Genomic DNA, 14,535 nt, shown 5'->3' on the forward strand with positions numbered 1-14,535 from the left:
GTGTGGTGTCAAATAACTGATTAACATTGCAGTCGCCCCGCAAGAATTCTTCAGCCACGACCTGGGGCATAGAAGTGACTGTTTCTAGTTTGTTGGATTAGCATTTGTACTAGGTACTGACACAGATTGAGGTTGTGCATCAGGTGTCATTTCTATTATATTCACATTCGGATATTGCCTATTATGATCTCCAAACTTTTGCGGTTGTTGTTGCTGTTGCACATTATAACTTACCTGTCGGTCGTAAGGTATGCTCCAATTTTGTCCTGGTGGCTGCTGTGGTAAAGCAGAGTTTGAATGGAAGTACTGATCGTTACGAGTCCAACCTTGATGCTGTCTTGGCTCGTAGTTATTATTATTTCTATTTCTGTTTGTGTTTTTGTTGTTGCCTTTGTATCCGTTGTTACCGTTGTAGTTTTTACCGCGGTGCCTTTTGTATGGATTGCCGCATGAAGTGTTATTACTGTTGTAACTATTGTTTGTATTGGAATACGCGTGTTGATTTTGATTTTCGTATTGAAACGGCATGTGAGTTTGCTGTTTTTGCTGTACCGCGTATCCAACTGTGGGCGCGCCAGAATTGAGTTGGCAAGCCTGCATGTTTTGCATACCACTAGTGTAAACATTGTGGCTGCTGTTTTGCCGCGCGAAGCGCTGATCTTCTAGTAACATGTCAACCGAATCTAAGGCTGTTACAAAATAATCTGAATCGTCATCCGGGATACGTAGGAGTTTTTCTTTAATGTTGAAAGGCAATTTGGCCTTCAACGCACGGAGTATATCACGCGTTGCGACTGGTTCGTCTAAAAAGTGTCCCATGTTCAAGTATTTTTCAAAATATCTGCGTAAGTTGCCATTTTTACTGTTAAAAGTTTCAGGTTCTAAAATTTGTCTTCTGAGTCGCTCCTGGACGGATTGCGACTAGAATTTGTTCAGAAAAGCACGCTCAAACTCACTGTACGTGGTACATACGTCAGCTTGACTGTATGCCCAGACAGCTGCATCACCTTGGATGTAACCGACAATATATGAAATCTTTTTCCGGTCACTCCAAGTGCGTGGAAATGCGTTACTAAAAGATTTAAGAAAAATCACCGGATGAATGGTTCGTTTTTCTGGGATAAAAATCTGAAATTGCCTGTGTTTCATTAAGCTTTCTTCTTCCTTCGTATTGTGATATGGATTTATTCCACTGTAATTACTGGTATGTTCAGCTGGCGAGTAATTACGATAATGTTGCTGTGGTTTACCATGATAATAGCTTGTGTTTGTGTTTGCACATCGTGGTATGTGTTGTAGTCGTGGTGTGTTTTGTTCTTGTGTGTTTGTCGTGTGCGGTATGTGTGTGTCATACTCGAATGTATATTGGTTCCTGAACTGTGCATTTTGACTGATATTTTCGTTACATTCAGACTGTGGTCGATCGGTGAATTGTCTCATGGGTGCAGTGACGGATTGTACTGCGTCACTGATCAGCTGTTTGTTATTAGTAATGTATTGCGCTACGGAGTCGTGCACAATTGTTGGTAAATTTTCACGTAAGCATCTATCAAAATGTTTGTCTTTGTTCACTACCCAATCATGAAATTCTTTATTAATATTTTGAAAATGAGCTGTGGCATCAGATTGTAAGATGTCAGTCAGGTGTTGTTCAACATTGTCAAATTTATTCTGTACGTCAGTAATTCGTTTTTCAAGGTTGTCATGTACTGAAGGATATGTTTGAATTTGTTCAGTAAGAACTTCACACGTGACATTAAGGTTTTTTACTTGTGTCTGTAAAAGTGCTACGTCAGTTGTAGTCTTTTCTTGTCTCGTATTAAGCTGGGAAAATTTAGTACTGAGTTCAGTCATCTGTTTGGTCAGTGTGGCCTCTATAAGTTCCACACGTTTACATAAAGTGTCATTACCTGTCTTGAGTGCTATGAGGTCAGATTTAATTGCGTCATTTTGTGTCTGTAAGGTTGCCATGTTTTCGGCGTTTTGTTTCATTAGCATTTGTAACATGTCGGCAATGTTTACTGTTTGCAAGGTCTGTGCCCCCGTCGCGTCATTAGACGTGACGTCATGCATCAACATGGGCTCTGACTGAGACTTTGAAATTTTTGTAGTGGACGGCCTATTGCCCAAATTTCCGTCAACACTTGCGTCAATGTTTGATAAATCGTCACTACCGGTTGCTGTCGTAAAGTCATTTTCTAACATTTGTCTCTCGTCCGAGTCGGATTGCGTCTGAATAGTACGTCTTTGCTGTTCCATTTTTGCGTATTGATTTCTAGTTATTACCATGCCACACGTGATATATGTTTCAAGAAAATATTTGACACTGATTTTAAAATAAAATGCAGTTGAGCATGAATCGCTCGTAGCAACAATGGCTGTCTGTTAATTTAAAAATATAAACTGAATTTGAGATTATTGGTAATGGCTGCTGTCCATGTTACTACGTATCGTACAGAAGTCGGCCATATTGTACACTCGTGTATTGGTATTGTTGCATACATTATTGTTTAAGGAAAAGTACTGAGAATGAAATTTATCACTGAAAACTGTTATGCACGAAAGAAACACTACAGAATCTACTGAAAAGCTAATACACTGAATTATACGTCTGGTCAAGCCTGCTAATGCAAAGATGCTGCGTCTTACCTTATTTTGCTGGAAGTTTCATTGCGTCTTCCCGCAAAATTTTAGAATTGGAAAATATCTTCAGATTTTTTGTTATCTCTCATACATTCACGTCCAGGTCCAGAAAGTTGATTTTTCACATGAAACAAAGAGAACAATGTAACAAATGACAAACTGAACAACGTCCTGTCACGGTCGCCAATATAAAATAAATAAAATAAAAAATATTATTTAAATATTACTTATTCTATCTGTATGATGGTGATTGTGATTGTAATTGTAATAAATATTTGCTTATCTGGAACGTGGACGTTTAATTATTCGGTATCAGACGCTTGACAATGGCTTTCTCGTAAAGGCAATGTTACTCGTAGTTGACCGTGAAATAAAACTGAAATAATCGGACTTCGTAAATAAATCGTTTCCAAAGACTGCTGCGGTAGGTGCGGACTCATAATCTAAATCTCAATATTTCAATAATTTGCCAGCCATGCCAATACGTCGTACAGAGGTGATTGTCTACTAAACATAAAAAAGTTACACAGTTAGTTAAATCAGATATATTCAATGAATAAGCCTACAGTTCATAATCCTACTTACTTTTATAAATATAAATTCTTTACAGAATCGAGTGCCTAGTCTGGTTGCAACTCGCAGTATTCTTCTATAACATGAAATATGGCGGTGTGCCAGACAATAGAATAAAATACGTGCTTCTCGCACCACTTCTACCAGAGCTCTCCCATTTCTTAATCAAACATAAGAGTAACGTAATTGTGCTTTTGTTTTATCAGCGACACAGCGCTGCAGTTGTGTGCCATAGGCTTTATTTATTTGTCACTGATTATTTATTTAATTAATATTTCGCGTTTCCGAGGAAACTCACGCTCGGCATGCAAATGTGCCTTTATATCTTTCACCTCTGAAACGCAATTCAGCACAGATTCTGTTTGCCATGTTCAAATGTGTGTGAATTCCTAAGAGACCAAACTGCTTAAGTCATCGGTCCCTAGACTTACACACTACTTAAACTAGCTTAAACTAACTTATGCTAAGAACAACAGAAGCACCCAAGTCCGAGGGAGGACTCGAACCTCCGGCGGGAGTGGCCGCGCAGTCCGTGACATGTCGCCTCAAACCGCACGGCTGCTCCGCGCGGCTGCGTGTCATGAATTCGAGAAGTACTTGATAGGTTTCCAGAGATTTGTGACACGAGATGCATACACACAGATCATACAGCTCCCGTAATTTACGGGCTTTTGGTTCGTGGGAGCGGAAATGGTGCCCGATAGCGTCTCAGTTCGGTTTCATTGGATTCAGATAAGCTGAAACGTGAGTTCACTATAATGCTCCTCAAACCTCTGAAGCATATTTCTGGCCTTTTGACAGACAAGGTCATGCTACTGGAAGCTGTCATTGCTGTTGGGAATGACATCAAGCATAAGGAAATTCGACAAACAGCCGTGCAACTAGAGAAGTTACTTTATTTCCGCTATCAGTTTCAGAAATTCATTATGCCGTCTTCAGGCCCAACATGCACCTCTCAAAGATGATCGATATTTGGATTCTCAAGTGATTCATTCAAAGACTTGATTGCAGCTGAGGAGGAAACATTTGAGAGTTTATTCACGACATCCAAAAACAAATGACCCCAGTGTGCCAATATTGATGATCTTTGAGAATAGCATGTGGGCCCTCAAGACGCCATATTGAACTGCGAAAATAAAATAAAGCAAGGCTGTCTCGCGAATTTTCTCGTTGTATATTTGACCAGCCATTTTCACACGTCCGCAACGGATCAACAGAGACTCAATCATAATGGGTTACAGGTGGTCCCTAATAATGTTCACGTAGCCCACAGTTGTCGTGGCGCCATCGATTGCTACCGAAGGTTCCGTGGAAGCCCAAGTGAATGTCTCCCATAACATCTGTGCGTTTCGAGCGGCCGTTTTCCTGGATTGCATAATCCAGGATATCAAAGAGAGTATTCCAATCAACAATGTCAAAAGTTTCCTGTAAGTCTAGAAATGCTATAAACGCACGTTTGATTTTCATTAATCTATCTTCTACGTCGAAGCGTCAGTATTCCTACATTTCTCCGAAATCCAAACCGATCTTCTTCTAGATCGCCTTGTACCAGTTTTTTTCGTTCTTATGTAAGAAGTCGTGTCAGTATTTTGCGATTAATCCAATAGTAAGGCAAAGTTTAACTTCTTTTGGAACTGGAATTATTTTATTCTTCTTGAAGAACTCTGAGCCACGATATTTCACGTGCCTCATACATCTTGCAAACCAGATGGAGTAGCTATATTACGGATACCTATCTGTAGTTCTAACGGAATGTCGACTACTCCAGGAGCCTTGTTTAGACTTAAGTCTTACAGTGGTCTATCAAATTCTTGACGCACTGTCATATCATCCATCTCATATTCATCTATGTACTGTACCCTTCAAGTTCGCCTTCCTGTATAGGACATCCAAGTACTCTATCCATCTTTACTATTATTATTATTATTATTATTATTATTACAGTTGTTATTATTTTTGGGGTTCCCTACCTCAGTCGGTAAAAGCGGAACTCTTATAGGAGCTCTTTGATAACTGACTGCCTTCTCCTAGTCTGTCCGTCTGTTAAAACCGCTTTCTCCTCAGTAACGGAATATCCAGTCAAAAGATACGGCCATTTATGTCACATATTTTGATACTCGAAAACTCACTCATCGGAACCTATAGGGTACTTCCCGTTGACCTAAAATCGTGAAATTTAGGAAGATGCAACGTTTCACAGTACAACTAAAGGAAAAAATTCGAAAATGTTCAATTTTCAATTGCATAATAAGAAAAAATTTTTTGTCGTTTGTTATCAGATTGTCTGTCAGTCAGCTCGTCTGTTATCGCCCTTTTTTTTTCAGGAACGGGTAGACGTACCAAGTTGAAATTTATGTAACATACTAAAGTCTGTGGCCCTCTAGAGGTATTATAACGTTAGCTTCTAAGTCAAAGCAGTCAAAAGATACAGTCATTTATATCACACATTTTGATGGCTGGTAACTCATCCAGTGAAACGTAGATGGTGCTCCCTGTTGCCTCAGAATCACGAAATTTCACAAGAAAGGTTTCACAGTACAAATACAGAAAAAAAAATTGTTCCCAGAATGAGATTTTCACTCTGCAGCGGAGTGTGCGCTGATATGAAACTTCCTGGGAGATTAAAACTGTGTGCTGAACCGAGACTCGAACTCGGGCTTTTGCCTTTCGCGGGCAAGTGCACTCATTCTGGAAACATCCCCCAGGCTGTGGCAAAGTCATTTCTCCACAATATCCTTTCTTTCAGGAGTCCTAGTTCTGCAAGGTTCGCAGGAGAGTTTCTGTAAAGCTTGCAAGGTAAGAGATAAGGTACTAGTAGACGTGAAGCTGTGAGGGTGGGGCTTGAGGCGTGCTTGGGTAGGTCAGATGGTAGAGCACTTGCCCGCGAAAGGGAAAGGTCCTGAGTTCGAATCTCGGTCCGGCACACAGTTTTGAACTGTCAGGAAGTTTCATAAAATTGTTCATTTGTAATAAAATCACACGGAAAAGGTTCTTCTTTTGTCATTTGTTGCATGACTTCAAGCTCGAAATTTTTTCGCTTGTGAACCACATCTTCTACATGAACACTGGAATGTCATAACTCGGCCATAAATACACCCAAATACTTGGATATAGTTTTTCTTTTTATTGGAGGCCTACATAGAGAGTAGTAGTACCATTATCTGGAAAGTAATTTTTCACTTCGCAGTGTTACTTCGTACGTGCATGTACGTTTCTTTGACGTCCGACACTGATGGCCGGTGTGGTGTTGGCAGGACCGGCGGCTGCTGCTGGTGCCGTGGATCCTGGTGGTGGCCGCCAACCTGCTGCTCGACCTGGCCCACGTCGTCACCACCATCGCCATCGGCGCGGTACGTGACGCGCATCGCTACTGCCGACAGCCGTCCCTGCCCCTGAGCGCAAATCCGCCCCTTTATTGTAACAGAGGTTACGTGTATTGCCGCGCGGAAATTACACTATTATATACGTGGTACCTGTTCTTTCGGACACGTCCGAAAGAACAGACACCAGATATAAAATTAAGGAATTTTGGAAATTTGTGGTAAGGTCTTATGGGACCAAACTGATGAGGTCATCGGTCCCTAAGCTTACACACTATTTAATCTAAATTAAACTTTCTTACGCTAAGGACGACAGACACACTCCCATGAGCGAGGGAGGACTCGAACCTTCGATGGGGAAGCACCAATGACCGCGACAAGAAGCCTCAGACCGCTAGGCCCATAATTAAGACGAGGACAATCACTTGACCACTTCATTGCTGATGTACACCATGATCGCACTCTTACGAGAATCGGCTAAGTGCCGCTAGTAATGAGGATAACGTGCAAGGGGCACTACGTCAGTATTGTGTGGGTAAGTTGCGTAATTGGGTCTGACTGCAGACGTGCTAGGGTAGGCCACGCTGCAGTGATAACTGCTGCGTGCGGGTGGTGAAATGGTCAGCGCATGTGCCCAGTAAACAGGAGACCCGGGCCTGAATCCGATCTGGCATAGATTTTTAACTTTCCCTCTTGATTTAAATCAATGCCCACCGCCAACCTAGGTGGTTAATTGCTTTGTGTCTTAACTACAGCATGCACTGTCACAGCTCTACCTAGGTGGAAATCCACATTTACTGAACAGGGATTGCTCCCAATCTCACTCGTTCAGTGTCAACAGTATCCACTGGTACCAGATATTTTCCTATTTTACGATGGCCGCCTCTTACGTTTGCGTAAAGGAATGAAAAATATCTTGTATCTTAAAAAAATCGTTTTAGGAAGTTATGCACGTTCTCATACGTTCTAACCAATAACTGAGACATTTCGTCGACTGTGTTGTTAGTACCTGGTTTTGGAAAAGTTCAACAGATTCTTGAGGTGATGAGAAACGCTGTTCACGCTAGTTCTGTTTGTATACGAGAACAAAAAAAAAGTAGTTAGGCGATACGTCAGCTGAAGGAGGCTAGTGTGACGTTGACACAAATTAACACATTGGTTTTATCTGTTAATTATCAAATGCTTGAAGGATTGTGTGGCTGCTGGCATTGTCACGGTCGAGAATGATTCGACGTCTCGGTTGCTTTTCCTAATTTCATCCTACACTCCTAGCAGATAGCAGCCCATTCATGAAAATGTAATTTGAATGTAATCATTTGAGAGGACACCACTGGAGTTGCGGGTAGAAAAACGTTTTATAAAGAAACAGATATTCTGTAGGAATGTGTAGGTGAGTAAAAATACTTTCTAATTTCTCACTCAGAAAACGAAGAATGTCCTTTTAGTTCCTTTACCAATAACGTACATTCTATTGTAAAATGTAAAGCAGTCATAAACTGAATGTTGAAAATAATATTATAATCTTATTCTCTTAATAATTTAGGATATAAATATTAGAAATTAAAGATACTAACTCCCTTATTGATAAATTGCATTCAGATGTCTTCATTTAAGGAATAGAGCGCAAGGAAACATCCTTGTATCATTACAATGTTGGAAACTGATTTTTTTATGCATAAGGCATAAAATTTGTGCACCCTTCCTTAAACACAGATTTGATTATGTCATAGAATCATCAAAAGTAGCTACAGTATTTTTACATACGTGACTTTCAATTTAGAGAGTCTTATGACAAGATTCTAGGTCATCTCCACATGTAAATTATGAAACTTTTGCAGTTCCTTTTTCTTCTTTGTTTGGTATTTAGTCCATAGATTCCCAACAGTATGACTTTCGGCTGTTAGTTACGCCTTACAGTTTTCTCCAAACGTATTTTACCAAAAAAATCGTATGAATCTGTTGACCTGATGCCATTACAATTTTTCTGCAGACATATGATTCCCAACTTTATTTTCGATAAGGATAGAAGCTGAAGCACTGGATTAAGGCTTGTGCCATGGCCGGGACTTGAAGACAGTTCCTCGGCTCATTAGGCAGTGGACTAGCGTAGTCCGTGTAGCTCTGGTAACCGCAATGTTGGGTTTAGCATATCTGCCTAAGAATCTGAACACCCAGATTCTAGTTCCAGCCACAGCAAACATTTTAATTCACTGCTTCACTTTCTGATACCACTCCCAGGAATCGTTTCCGACACTAAGGGCTGGGATAATGGATCAGAGCCTACTGGTACATAATCTACAAACTAACATTTCACAAACAGCTCAATACACATATACTCTCCTTTGCCCAATAGGAGAATGTAAATAACAATTATTCAATCATTCCGATCAAAGATCAATTGCTCTCAGCCGTGGTTACTTGTCCGCTGGTGATGTTACTCCACGATTCCTGTACTCCATCGCCTAGGAGCTCTTGCTTTCCATGCGAATAACAAAAAGAATATTTTAGAAACGGTATTCAACAAATACGACATATTTGAAAGTTCACATCTTCTCCACTTTCCTACTACTGGCTAATTGCACAATAGAAGAATGTAGATCACAGAGTAGCATATCGCTGATTAGTACCCTATACTACAACAACCATCTAATTGATGATCGATACTCGTAAATTAGGAAATTAGGGTTTCATGTTTTTCGCCTTTCTTTGTCACTGTGAAGAAATGCAGGTTCAGGAGCTATGGAGGAATCAATAAGTGCGAGTCACAACTCGTTCTTGGATAGATCAATCGGTAGAGCACTAACCCTGAAAGGCAAAGGTCACAGATTCGAGTTCTCGTTCAGCACAGTTTTAATCAGGCAGGAAGTTTCAATGTGGTTTCAAGTTACATCGATGGCATTAAAAACCGCTAGACGACAGATGAGATTATTACAAGGTTATATTAGAAAATCACAAGTCCATCAAAAGCCCAATGATAATTCCAGTTAAGAAGTGAGGAAGCGCTGTAACTTGCTATTGAAGAAAGGCGTAAATATAGGGACCCCGCGCTCGTTGAGGGTTAGCTGCACCCTGTAATAAAAAGAAAACTAAGTGAACGGATTAACGACGGATTTGAACGCGTGTCATGGGCCGTCCGCGCCGAAGAAACGCTACGAAAAAAATGATATAAAAAAGGGGGTAGCGACTTCGATTACTAATTGAAACATCCTCGATCACGGGATCGATCACGCCATAGCTTACGTTTTGAATACAAATCATCAGTACTGGTGGCCAAAGTTTTCCAGCATTGGAAGTCACCCTGATGGGGACTTATAGAGGGCGGAGGAGTTCATGGCACTTTGTTGCCTTTCCGATGAGATAAACTGCCCCTAAAGGTGAAAGAAAACATCAGTGATCAACTGAATGAGAATGCAGAAGGAAATGGAAATCACTTGTAATAGGAAAAGTGTCATGTTTTTCTGTGTACGGCAAAAGATCTCCGGGGGGGGGGGGGGGGGCGGGGGGACTGCGAAAGGGGAGGTGATCTGAGAAAAAGGTTGAATAATATACTAAGCGATAACGTTCTACGAGTCGAGTCGTGGAATGTCAGAAGTTTAAACGTGATAGCGAAGCTGGAAAATCTGGAAAAGGAAATACAAAGGCTCAATCTGGATATAGTGGGGGCAGTGAGTGAAATGAAAAGAAGGCAAGGATTTCTGGTCAGATGAGTACGGGTTAATAGCGGCAGCAGCAGAAAATGATATAAGGGGAGTAGGATTCGTTATGAATAAGAAGTTAGGTGAGAGAGTGTGTTACTGTTAACAATAAAATGATAGATAGCAATTTACAGCAAACCAACACCGACAACGATAGTTCAGGTATACATGCCGAACTCGCAATCCGAAGATGAAGAGATAGTGTGTATGAGGATACCGAATGGATGGTTCATTATATAAAGGGAGATGAAAATTCAATAGTCATGGGGGATTGAAATGCGACTGTAGTGGAAGAAATAGGAGAAAGAGTTACGGGTGAATATGGGTTTGGTGCTAGGAATGACGGAGGAGAAAGATAAATTGAGTTTGGAAATAAATTTCAGCTAGTAATAGCGAATACTCTATTCAAGAATCATAAGAGGAGGCGCTGTACTTGGAAAAGGCCAAGAGATACGGAAGTTTCGAGATAGATTACATCTCGGACAGATAGAGATTCCGAATGTAGAAACTCGATTGTAAGACACACCCAGTAGCAGATACAGACTGAGATCATATAGACTCAGATCACAATCTGGTAGTGATGAAGTGTAGGCTGAAGTTTAACGGACTAGTCAGGAAGAATCAAGTCGCAAAAAGTGGGATACGGTAGTGCTAAGGATTGAGGAGGAAAGTTGGAAGTTTCCTGAAGCTATAGATGGTGCGATAAGAAATAGCTCAGTAGCCATTTCAGTTGGTTCAATGAAAGATGGAAGTACAGAAATGTTCAGGGAAATTCAGGAATACAGAAACACAAGTCGTTTAGGAATTAAAACAAATAGGAAATGCAGGGAAGCTAAGGCGAAATGGCTGTGTGAAAAATTTGAATAAATCGAAAAATATATGATCGTCGGAAGGACTGGATCAACATACAGTTAAGTCAAAACAATCTTCGGTGAACTCAAAAGCCACGTTGGTAACATAAATAGTGCAATGGGAAATCTATTGTTAAATACAGAGGAGACAGCGATTAGTTGGAAAGAGCACAATGAAGATCACTATGAGGGGTAAGACTTGTCTGTTGTGATAGAAAAAGAGACAGGAGCCGATATAGAAGTGGTAGATAATCCAATATTAGAATCAGGGTTCAAAAGAGCTTTGGAAGACTTATGATCATATAAGGCAGAAGGGATAGATAACATTCCATCAGAATTCGTAAAATCATTGCGGGAAGTAGCAACAAAACGACTTTTCACGTTGGTGTGTGGAACGTATCAGTCTGGCGATACATAATCTGACTTTCCGGAAAATATCATCCGTAAAATTCCCAAAACTGTAGGAAATGAAAATTGGGAGAATTATCGCTCAATCAGCTTAACAGTTCGTGGATTAATATTGCTGACGAGAATAATAAACAGAAGAATATCCCAGGTGAGATCAATTTGGCTTTAAGAAAGATAATGGCACCAGACCGGCATATCTGACACCGCTGTTGATAATGGACGCAAGAGTGAAGAAAAATCAAACATGTTCATTGAATTTGTCGACTTGAAGAAAGCGTTCGACGTCTCCATGTGCTGTAAGTTGTTCGAAATTCTGAGAAAAACACTGGTAAGCTGTGTGAAGAGATGGGCAATATAAAACAGGAGAAAGAGGGAATAATAATAGTGGAATATCAAGAAAGAAGTGATCCGATTAAAAAGGATGTAAGACAAGGATTTAGTCTTTGCCCATAATCTTCAATCTATACGTCGAATGTGCAATGAAGGAAATTAAATTCAAGGTGACAGGATATCTACGATAAGATCCGCTTATGACATTGCTATATTCAGTCAAAGTGTTGAAGAGTTGCCGAATCTGCTAATTACAACGAACAGTGAAATGAATAGAGAATATGGATTGAGAGTAAATCGAAGGAAGACGAAAGTATTGAGAAGTATCGTAAATGAGAACAGCTGGAAACTTAATATCGGGAGTGATGGTCATGAGATTGACAAGATTATTGAATTCCGCTACCTAGGCAGCAAAGTAATCCATAACGGACGGAGAAGTAGTCATCAAAAGCACACTAGCACTGCGAAAAGGGCATTCCTGGCTAAGATAAGCCTACTAGTGTGAAACACAGGCCTAAATCTGAGGAAGAAACTTCTGTGTACGTGCAGTTGTAGCACAGCATTGTACGGTAGTGAAACACGGTATGTGGGAAACCCGGAACAGGAGAGAATTGAAGCATTGGAGACGTGGGGCTATAGAGGAAGGTTGAAAATTAGGTTGACTGATGAGGAGGTTCTGCGCAGAATCAGAGAGGAAGGGAGTAAATGGAAAACAATGACAAGAAGAAATTCTGTATGAAGGGGCATCTGTTAAGAGATCAGGGAATAATATGCATGGTACCACAGGGAGCTGTAGAGGGTAAAAACTGCAGAGAAAGACAAATATTGGAATACAGCCAGCAAATAATTGAGGATTCAGGTTGCAAGCGCTGCTCTGATATGAAGAGATTGGGGTGGGCCGTATCAAACCGGTCAGAAGACTCAAGAAAAGAAAAAAATTGAGGGAGAGAATGAGATTGAAAGCCGGGAGCAAAATTTTCAGGATGTACAAACAGAACGCGAAGGATGTGTAAACAAAAAGATTACGTAGATAAAATGGACCAGCTGTCAACATTAGTGAGTTGCATGCAAAATTAACAGGAAGAATAAACAGGATGGGAGAGGTGATTAAACAAACAGCGAAAGAGATGGTTGTAATTAACAACGGAACAGTGTATGATAGGATTAAATTTACCTCCCGAATTGTAAAGAGTAAACGTGTGTAACCCTGAAGTATAAACAAGTAACAAGTCCCGGTAAAGGGGAGGTAGACGGCAACAGTTAACTGATGTCGTTTCGATGTCTGTAGCAGACAAATATTTATATAATTATACCATTCTCGTGTCTCCACTGCAGCTTATTTAGTTTCTACAAAAACAACACGTCATCTTCCACAAGTTGTGTTCAGTTGTATCAGTCCGTGGAAAATGGACGAGAAGTTGAAACACATCTACTTATATATAAAACTAAACCAGTTACAGCGTAGGTGAAAGTGTTGTACCTCTATACATTATATTATAAAAATGTATGTATGTTCTACAACATGGCCACTGTGGCTGAGCGGTTCTAGGCACTTCAGTACGGAACCGCGCTGCTACTGCGGTCGCAGGTTCGAATCCTGCCTCGGGCATGGATGTGTGTGATCTCCTTAGGTTAGTTAGGTTTAAGTAGTTATAAGTCTAGGGGACTGATGACCTCAGATGTTAAGTCCCATAGTGCTTAGAGCCATTTGAACCATTTTATGTTCTACATTTCATCCTATCAATTTCAACCAAACGCGGTACACATATCACTTACTGTTTGGAAGTAGGCATTGTAGGATAAGAACCGCCTACATCTCAGAGGGGCAGACGTGATAGGAGCGTAACTAATTAACACAAGTATTACAGACATAAACCGTCTATCTACCTTGAGGCGTTAGTCACCGCAAGCGAATATCCAGATTACATTCATCCATTATTTCAGACTGGGAGCACTTTTCGACTTGCAACAAACTTTACACATAACATGATACTCTTCCGAAACTTTTTCTCGTTGACACACTCCCCGAAATGATGAACGAAAAAGAACAGTGCATTTTCGCTGTAATGAGCAAAACTGTCGCCTCAGGAATGACGTTTTAATTGATTACTTCTTTACTGCTAACTGATTAGCAATATATTTTCCCAGTAGTAACTGCAAAATTATGTCGTTGTACGACTCGTAGTTCAGAAACGAAATGCTTCGTAAACTAAGTTTCCTCAAAACGGTGAGAAAATTACTGAGCCTATAATCACGCAGTGTTTGAGAATGAGAGCGCTTAACGACTTCTAACAGACGTTAAACTCTTTGTCGGTTACAGACTTAACATAATAATTTAAAACGTTAAATCAGCTCTAAGATAAACATAAGTTTTATAGTATTTTACTCAGAGGAGCTCATCGATTAAAGACGAAATCTGAAAATGAGTCCGTAATCATATTTTGCCACTTTATTTTAAAGGTCCGTCTTGTTACACAAACTTTTACACTTCACTATTATCGGTTTCGGCTACTACCGTCTTCAGACCTGTTACAAATTAAAACAGTGTGCAACTAAGTAAGTTTAGGTTGCTGACACTAAATCTATAAGAGGCCTGGTGCTACATAGGAAAGATAAAAAGTGTTTACATGATTGACAGCCGTGTGTACCAGCCATACACACCATAAAATATTCTGATGTATCACCGTCAAATTAAACACGTAGGTACACAGTAAG

The 14,535-nt window shown here is 40.3% G+C and overlaps 1 protein-coding gene across 1 annotated transcript in view; it reads left to right on the forward strand.

Annotated features, from left to right (window-relative positions):
* Positions 1 to 14,535, forward strand: part of LOC126188451 (uncharacterized) — a 739,971-nt gene that overhangs the window by 619,265 nt on the left and 106,171 nt on the right. Inside the window, exon 5 of the mRNA XM_049930056.1 lies at positions 6,471 to 6,566. Coding sequence (XP_049786013.1) covers positions 6,471 to 6,566 — 96 coding nt within the window. The remainder of the gene's footprint in view (positions 1 to 6,470; positions 6,567 to 14,535) is intronic.

Source organism: Schistocerca cancellata, chromosome 5 (genome assembly GCF_023864275.1).
Source record: "Schistocerca cancellata isolate TAMUIC-IGC-003103 chromosome 5, iqSchCanc2.1, whole genome shotgun sequence".
NCBI classification, from domain to species: Eukaryota; Metazoa; Arthropoda; class Insecta; order Orthoptera; family Acrididae; genus Schistocerca; species Schistocerca cancellata.